General features: G+C 55.7%; 1 protein-coding gene across 3 annotated transcripts in view; it reads right to left on the bottom strand.

The window, feature by feature from the left end:
- The window catches only part of TM6SF2 (transmembrane 6 superfamily member 2), an 8,407-nt gene extending 2,043 nt beyond the window's left edge, over window positions 1–6,364 (bottom strand). Inside the window, exons 1-10 of one of the 3 annotated variants that reach the window (XM_028499142.2) lie at window positions 6,171–6,364; window positions 4,433–4,536; window positions 3,927–4,024; window positions 3,754–3,857; window positions 3,265–3,347; window positions 2,491–2,615; window positions 2,207–2,308; window positions 1,784–1,876; window positions 997–1,116; window positions 608–667 (exon numbers count right to left, since the gene is read on the bottom strand). In XM_028499142.2, coding sequence (XP_028354943.1) covers window positions 641–667; window positions 997–1,116; window positions 1,784–1,876; window positions 2,207–2,308; window positions 2,491–2,615; window positions 3,265–3,347; window positions 3,754–3,857; window positions 3,927–4,024; window positions 4,433–4,536; window positions 6,171–6,265 — 951 coding nt within the window. In that variant the 5' untranslated portion in view covers window positions 6,266–6,364 and the 3' untranslated portion in view covers window positions 608–640. Of the gene's footprint in view, window positions 1–607; window positions 668–996; window positions 1,117–1,783; window positions 1,877–2,206; window positions 2,309–2,490; window positions 2,616–3,264; window positions 3,348–3,753; window positions 3,858–3,926; window positions 4,025–4,432; window positions 4,537–6,170 lie in introns of those variants that run through there. The other 2 variants (XM_007116969.4, XM_028499147.2) reach the window with 2 other exon arrangements.
- Between the last annotated feature and the right edge of the window lie 2,414 nt (window positions 6,365–8,778).

Consider the following 8,778-nt stretch of genomic DNA (forward strand, 5'->3'; position numbering starts at 1 on the left):
GCCCGTGTACCGCAAAAAAAAAAAAAAAAAAAAAAAAAAAAAAAAGAGAGTAGGATGATAGCTGGGGCTCAGCAAGATCAGTCCAGTCCTTCTGGTTTACGATGTTAGAAGATTTCCCTTCTCCTGAAATAAGGTTTCCAATTTCTTGAACTTGTCAAGTTAGATACTTCCAACTTCTTTAATACCTCGGATACTGAGTATCATTGAGTATCATAAGGAGAAGCATATAATTTTCAGATTCTTCCTTCACATCACATAGAAAAATAAATTACAGATGGAATAAAGAGCCAAATATTGTGTGTAAGAATTTTTAAAGCCTACGCATGAGAAAGCTTTTGAAATAGCAAAAATATCTCCAAAGCTTGACTTTAGATATTGGTAATCAGAGCCTTCGGACTCAGAACACAGCTTCCAAAGCAAGATAGAGAGAAGAAAGAAACCAAGTTAAGAGTAGTTCTTCTGCCTTTAAAGAGCTGGATGGAAATGAGACATTCTTAGCAATTTTGATAGATGGCTGAGATTTTTATAGCACTCTTCTGTACAACAAAATTATTTTTGACAGTCATCGTTAATGAAACAACTAATAATAATAACAATGATAATAATATCCAGAAGAGAAATAGACAATGAGTATTTTCTTTTATTGTACTTTGAATATACAATCAGCCTGCAACAAAGTAAAAAATAAATAGTAAAGTACAATAGAGAGAAAAAAAAAAAGCCTATGCGCCCTTTTCTAAGAAATCTGCCCCCTCTGGAATCCCTCTCAGACTCTCTACCTCCCTCTATTCAGTTCTAACCTCATGGGGTTTGGGGTGTCTGTGTCTGGCTCTTTCTCTCCCACACTAGGGAATCCTGGGGTACTGAGCTGGGGGTGGAGCCTGTCAGGGGCCTAGTATCACCCTGCTCAGGGTGAGCACAAAAGCAATTGATGAGCAGGCAGAAACTTTCTTCCCTATGCACTGGCCCACCCCACCCCATTCCACCCCACCTCACCTGGCCAATGGCTCCAGCAAATACCAAGGTCCAGTCAGGCAGCCAGGAGCAGCCAGGAAAGATGAGGGCATAGATGGCCAGGCCATAGAAGGGCAGCACGTAGAACATATTCACCAGCATCTGGGGGGCACACAGCTGATGGGTTGACTGGCTGCCCCAGTTGGGTCTCCTGATACCCCTCAGGTGGTGGCCCCAAGGAGAATCTGGCCAACTTCAGACCCCACCCAAGACTGGGGCTCTCTGCACATCCTACCCTGTGCAAATTGCTCCTTTATTTCCCTTGGGTTTCCCCACCCGTCCCACTCCCACACACTGAGCCCACCCACCTTACTCCAGAAGTAGCATGTGACCCTGGCCTGGCCAATCAGAACACCCCAGCCCCCTGGCCATAATAATCAGCTATGAGCATGTGATTTAAACTTGGCCAATCAGAGCCTGCCTAAGACTTACACTTAAGCTGAGGAATTAAGGGCTCACACTCCTCTGTGGTGGCTAAGTAGAAAGAATGGAAGCCTAGAGCTACCCAAGGCTGTCTCTGCCATACCACAAAGGCACTACCTGGGAGTGGAGCACATGTAAAGAAAACACAGTCTAGAGACAGAGCTATCCTTGAGCTCCTGGATCCAGCCATACCTGAAGAGAATATCTGTACTTTTTTGGTAGGACAATAAATTCCATTTGTGCTACCACCAGTTTGACTTGTGTTTTTGGCACCTGCTTCAGAGGGGCCCAGTAGATCCCTAACCACGGCAGGATTGTGGCCCTCTCCTCCCATCTGCCCTCTCACCTGCACCTTCGGATAGGCCACGGGGTCCCGCAGGTATGGCTCATACTGATAGATGTAGACAAAGCAGGCATCCATGGGGCAGTCAAGCACCACCTGGGGCCCACAGACAAACCAACAGCCTCAAATATCCCTCCCAGAGGAAGCCTTCCCTGGCCTCCCAGGAGGGGCCCATACCCCTTGCTCTGGCCTGCCCCAGCTTTGGTTCTCTCCTCTGGCTGAGAACCCACAGATATTTGAGCTGGGGAGAAGGCTACAGGGAATGGGGCTTTGTGATGGAACACTCAGGTTAGACTCGATGAACTTCCCTGGATGATCAGATGGGAGAGCAGTGGCCTTTTTGCACTGGATAATGAAGATAAAGGAGGGAGGGTTGGGCTGGGGACGGGGAGTTGCAGGCAGGTAGGCTGGCCAGTGCAGACTCACCAGCCCCCGAAAGAGGGTGAAGAACGCAGCAAAGATGAGGTAGGTGATGAGGGCCAGGTCAACTGGGCGCTGCAGAAGGCCCTTTCTCTGCTCCTCCTCCACCTGCCCCATGAGAAACAGCATGAGAAGTCTGGTATCCAACAGGCACTCCATGAAGGCTCATCCCTTCTTCCCTAATGACCAAGGAGATCTTTCCAAGGAGATAACGTCTTTGACCAGAAGCAACTCAAATGGGGGACATTCAGGCATTTGGCACAAGGCCTATCTGGGGGAAAGGGACTCACCATGTTGGGAGTGCAGCAGCTTGGTGCCTGGGTCTGGTTGAAGACCCTCAAGCCAGCCCAGCAGGGGACCAGCAAGTAGGGGATGGTGAGGAAAAAGGAAGGCCTGATCTCTGAGTTGTATTTGCCTGCCACGGTAGGAGAGACAGGGTGTCACGCAGCAAGGATCTCCCAGGCCCGGCCGGACCCTTTAGCTGGGCCACGTCAGAGCCCCTGGCTGGAAGCTGTGATTCACAAATGCCATCCTAGCTCAGCCCTAACACGTCTGACTCCCCAGTGCCCATAAGATGATGTCCATGCTCCTCAGCCTGGCCTGCCTCAATTTACCTTCTGGACACGGCTCTTACACTTTAGCTGTTCTTTGCTCCCCCTAGAAACACCCTAGATATCCCTCTTGCACAGCCATCCCCACATCCCTGGCTGCCTTCTCTGCTCCGCCTCCTAAGACCTACCTACAAAGGTTTCACTCTGCCCTCTGGATCCACCTTAAAATTCCCTTCTTGTGTCAAGAGCATTCTGGGCCAAGTCCCTGGGGTCAGGAACCGCTAGCTGGGGAGGAAATGGAATGTGCTTCCGCTCCTCCGCTCCTCCAAGAGGAAAATGGGGGAGAGGTGGGGAAAGGCTGCTGGCTTAGGCTCTGAATGGAGAGGCATGTGGTGGGGAGGAGGGTGCCCTCTGCAGACATTGGAGAGGGTATGGAGGATCCACTGGGAACTTCCAGACACAGGGCAGTGACCCAGCCCAGGGAGACAGGATTCCTCAGAGCCAAGTCCTTACCAAGGATGTTTCCTGGGAGGAACACCAGGATGCTCATGACGAAGGATCCCAGCCAGTAGAGTCCAAGGTTCCGGTACCTCTTCCTGGGCAGGGGATGGAGGGGTGACCAGTAGATCCCTCTGATCCCCCAGTCTCAGAGCCCCCGACAGGGTCCAGAGACCAATCTGGGATCCCCAGCTCTGGATCCCTTCAGTGTCACCCAGGACAGAAGGGACAACAGGAAGTTGAATGAGGGAATGAACAGTCAAATCCTCTGTCCAAGGACAGTAATGTCTGCCCAGGCACAGGGTGGTAGAGAAGAGAACCGACCATCACTGACACCTGTGATATTCACTGGATCCTTCTCCTGGCCACTCCTGTCTAGAGCCCTAGAGAGGCTTCCTGATTTCCCCTACAGATACTTCTGGCTTCATCCTGACCTGAGACCTCCCACCTAAGGACTCGACCTCCTTCCCAGGGTCCAGGTGCCACCCTGCCCACCCCACGCACCTTTTACGGATGGCACCAGCCATGGCCAGGTAGAGGAGGTAGTGAACAATGCCATCCCAGTAGCAGATGAAGACCCCGTGTGCCGTGCGCAGGTACGGCTCACCCTGCAGGGGCAGGTGCAGGGCTCAGATGGGCAGTAGGGCTGCGGGCATCCCAGACTGCTCCCTACATACCTCCTTGGTGTAGAACGCCATGAAGCCCCCCATGTAGCCATCTTCCTGGAGAGCGATAAGGAGGTCCACCACGGAGGTGAAGGAGAAGACTGCGAACACTACGGGGAGAGTAGCTGGGGCGTGGGCAGGGTGTGGGCGGGGCACAGACCACGTGTGGGCGGGGCCTGAGACTGCAGGTCGGTGACCGGCCACCCAGGTTCCGGGCAAAGCCTCTGCACAAACCTGCTCCCAGGCCCCACCCCACAAGTCACATGACCCACAGCCCGCCTCAGAGGGAGGCAGAGTCCCTGCCTTTAGGGGTCCCCAGGCTGATGGGAAAGGCACTGTCCCTGCACTCAGGAGTCCCAAGTCTGAAGGGGGAGGCCCCTTGAGGTTCCCCAATCAGTAGGGGTTCTCCAGTCTCTGAGGTTCTCCAGTCTGATGAAGGCCCTTCAAGGGCTGCCAGTCTGATGGAGGAGGCCCTTGCCCAGACAGTTCTCTTCCCTAAGACCCTCCCACCAACTCACCAGCATAGAGTGGGTCATAGTAGATGTCACTTCGGGACAAGCTGTATATAGCCAAGAAGAGCAGACCCAGGATCAGGGCGCCCATCCACACCACCCCCAGGGGGCTGTGGAGAGGAAAACCAAGTCAGGGACGCCAGGCCCATTCTGAGGTCCTGCCCCACCCTAGGGCAAGAGCAGACTCCAGGAAGCTCCAGGTGAGGAGGCTGAAGCATCTGTCCATCCAGGAAAGCCATTCCCTGAAACTCCCCTTTCCTGGCACCAGGCTCTTGCCCCAGCTGTTTCCCTCTTCTGGAAACTCCTTCCAAAAGTCTCCTTTCCACTTGGCAAACTCCTACTCATCCTTCATGGCCCATCTACATTGCTCCTCCTCCAGAGAAGCCCTCCCTGACTCCTCAGAAAGGATCATTGCCTGACTTGGGCCAGGCACAGAGAGAGCATCTGTCAACACTTCTGACTATATGATTTATCCAGTCACTTGCTGACGTGTGTGACAGTTTGCTTGCTCTGTCATTCAACAGCTCCAAGACCCTCTGTGGCCAGTTCCAGTGCCCACACCTGCCAGAGGGTCTCTGGTGCTCAGCTCTGTACACCTCATGGCCTGAAGCTCCTGACTCCCCAGGTAAAGTCCAACTATTTCCATCAACTCCACCCCACCCCTGCCCTGATCTGTTCCCATCAACCTGATAAGGCAGGTCACCCAGCTGCAGAGATAACAGAAGCCAGGTCTCTGGGCAGCACCCAACTCTTGGCAAACCAAGGCCAAGGGTGGGAGGATGGGAGACATATCCAAGGTCACACATTCCCCCCCGACACTCTCTCCAGGCCCCGACCTTCTCCTGAACCTCTCTATCCCCTAGGATCCCCATTCCTGGCCCCATCTAACCAACATGACAATTATAGGAATCACATGAGACCACACCAGCGTCTTGGCACACAATCTGTAATCCCTAACTGTAACTATGGGATGAGCTCTAGAATTATGTTCATTACACAGTGAAGAAACTGAGGCTCCCGGGGCAACCTGGCTCACTCAGGGTCCAGGGGGATGGAACCAGGAATGTGTACCCCAGGAGCCAACTCCACAGTCAACACTCCCTCTACCCCATGTCTTGGGTTGCGCTGGGTTTGGGAGTGTGAGGGGCTTGTGGTTGCCTGGTACCCAGTAGCTGGATCCACAGGGTTGACGCCTAGGGTTAGGAGATAGGGATAGGGGAGGTCGAGGTATGTAGGGGAAACTGAGGCTAGGGACAGGGTGGGCCAGCCCTGAAGAGAAGAAAGTCCCAGGCCTGAGACAGGCAATGGAGGGACCATCTGGTAGGGGTGGTGCAGCAGAGAGTGTGTGTGTGGCAAGAGCCGGGTCACTGGGGCATTATCTGGGGCAATACTTTGACCCTTGGGGACTCTGGAACCTGTGCTGGGCAACATCCCTGGGAAAACACCAGAAACCCTCCAAAATCCCGCCTTGTTAGGGGCTCTGCTTCTCAAAGTCCCTCCTCCCCAGGCCCCAAACGTCCCAGGAGCGTCCCCAGCTCCACCACACAGCTCCGGCCCTGCTGGAAGGCGATTTCCGGTTGGAGGTGGGGGGGTTCTTCTGACCCAGCCCCTGTCCTCGCGGGCCGGAGCGGCGCGGGACCGCTGGGCTCGTGGGAGCCCGCGCATCCTCCATCCCGCCCCCTCCACACCCCAGCCCAGCCCCGCAGCCCCCGAGGAGGCCGCCCCGGCCCCTCCCCGCACGCACTACGAGAGCGCCGAGACGTGGTTGAGCGCGTAGGACAACGGGAGAGCGCCCAGCGACAGAACTGCGACCTTGCCCGCCAGCGGCGGGATGTCCATAGCGGCGGTGCCGGGACCCCGGCTTGGTTTCTGCGCGGCGGTGCCTCTGGGCGCGGAGTTGCCAGGGCCCAGCCCGGCTCGGCCCCGCCTTGCGCAAAGGTCGCCCCCGCGCTGTGACTGCCCTGCGAGGCCCCTCCCTCTCGCAGTGGCCCCTCCCCGCCTTGATAGCCTCGCGGGACTCTGCGCTGTCCCCAGTGGCAGTCTCCGTCGCCCAGCCGGTTTCCCTCTCTACTAATGCTAGAATACGATGCCTCAGGATGCTTCCGCTTCTGCGTCCTGGAAGCCACTTCAATCTAAGGGAATTCGTTCCCCGGGCCTCGTTCTGCACTCCTTTCTTCACCCTAAGGCACAGGCATCCTAGCCTCGACCTCGACCCCGAAGGGGGACCCTTTTAACTCTTCGCATTCCGCAGACCTCCCTCCAGCCCAAGATCAAGTGGGCACTGTATGTGCGCACTGACAGAGGAACCTCATCCGCTTGGGTGCAGAGTTCCCTTTACTGCCGTTGGATTTGAGTTTTCATGCGGTGGCCACAGACAAATTTAAACATGTGTCCAGGTGTGAAGTTTTAACTGGTCCCGGGGGCCAACTCAAGGCAGACGGTCAGGGCCCAGGGATGGGGACACCTTGAAGGACTCCCGTGATTCTCTGCTGTGTTCCTTCCGTGTAGCCTGAACCCCTGCTCATGTGGGCGAGGTCCAAGGGATGGGGTCCAAGGGGTGGCTGAGATTATAAAGTGGGGATGGAGTCAGTTTGGTGAGGAGATTGGTAACGGTGCTCCTGGCAAGAAGAAATAGCTCGGGCTTGGGGACGAGCAGCAGAAAGGAGGCACTGAAGGCTGGGGCTGGTGGTGGGGTCATGGAGCAAGGTGGCATGGCCTTGGGAGCGTTCTCAACAGCCTGGAGGAGGCTGGGCTCCATTCGGTGGCATATATATGCAAGGGGGCAGGGCTGGACCAGGGAGGGGGTTGCAGGGTGAATTAGGAGGCAGCTTTCTGTCAACCCCTCCAACGAGCCTCGGATTCTTGCCCACGTGGTACTTGTGGGTGCAGGAAACAGGGTGAGCGGTGCCCACCTGTTTCCTGCCCTAGGGAGCCCAGTTTTTTTTTTTTTCTTCTGGCCATGCCATGTGGCTTGCGGGATCTTAGTTCCTCGACCAGGGATTGAACCCGGGCCACAGCATTGGACCACCAGGGAATCCCCTGGGGGGAAATTCTAACCCTCACATCCCCGCAACTCCCACCGGGCCCAGCCAGGGCCCCTTCTCCATGGGGCAATTGGGTCCCAGCTCTGAGCCTGGGTGACAAGATGATCTTCTGGCCACTGACCTGAGAGCCTCCTTCCCCAGGTGCCTGTTGCTCATGCGTGAAGCTCAGGTTTCTCTGGGCTGATCTGAATCTCCAGCCTCATTTCTTGACTTTTCTCAATTCTTGTGGTGCCAATACCCTATATGCCTCTCTCATATCTGCAAGATGTACCCTCTCATACTTCCTCACCCGTTACAGCAGGACCCAATGTCCCCTCCTCCAGGGAGGTCTCCCTGCCACTCCAGCCCCACTTCTCCCCCTGGAGGGCCAGGGGTGTCTGGTGCAGCTGTCTACGGGTCTGGCCTTGCACCCTGTCATCTGGGAGATACCTGCACACCCACACAGCATTTGGAAGCCTCCTCTTCCAACTGTCCCCCTGGCTGGGGCTAAAGTCCGTGGTCTGAGTCTGGCGAGCCTTCTGGTCACTGAGAATTAGATGGAGGGGTGACCTTGACTTAGTGAGGTGTTTGGGACCGAGGCCCAGGGTCCCCATCACTGGAACCTCTGGCTGCCCAGACCTATACCCTTGTGCTCAGGACTCTGGCCCCCCAGGGCAGGCCCCACCTCACCCCCTTGCCCTGCCCTGGGTACAGCATCCATGGTGGGGAAACAGGGTAGTACGTGTCACGCCAGCCAGGGGTTTGCTGCTGAGTCTTCCAGACCCTGAACTCCCTCACTGAGAAACTCCCCAGGCCACCTCCACCATAGGTCCCACTTCCTCTTTATGGCATTTATCAGTCTCAGATTGTGTTAGGGGTTAATGGCCACAGCCCCAGCAGACTGTGGGTGCCCAGGGGCAAATCCCATCCACGTGACTCACAGTCAGTGCTCACTGTTTGCTGAATGACTGTGTGAACTGCAGGCTGGCCCAGGAGCCTGGCGCCAGCTTGAGTCCTCAGACCCCATGAGCTCACGGGGGTTGAGCAGGACCTACTGGGTACGTGTATGAGGCAGGGGGATGAGAGGTAGGGGCTCCTCAGTTTGCCAGGCCCTGATACTCCAAGCATGGCTCACAGATTTCCGAGACCCTGCCCAAGCTGCTCACTCAGCAGCTGCAGTTGCACAAGATCCCCAGGTGGTTTCTGCACAAGTGTGAGGCACAGGCTCCGGAGATGTGGTAAGCTCTCCTTGGTCGGGGCTACCCACTAGCCTCCCCTCCTCCAGGAGGCATGTGGTGTCTTAGTACAGTGTACCCGTCCATGAAGCTG

Source organism: Physeter macrocephalus, chromosome 2 (genome assembly GCF_002837175.3).
Source record: "Physeter macrocephalus isolate SW-GA chromosome 2, ASM283717v5, whole genome shotgun sequence".
In the NCBI taxonomy this organism is placed as follows: domain Eukaryota; kingdom Metazoa; phylum Chordata; class Mammalia; order Artiodactyla; family Physeteridae; genus Physeter; species Physeter macrocephalus.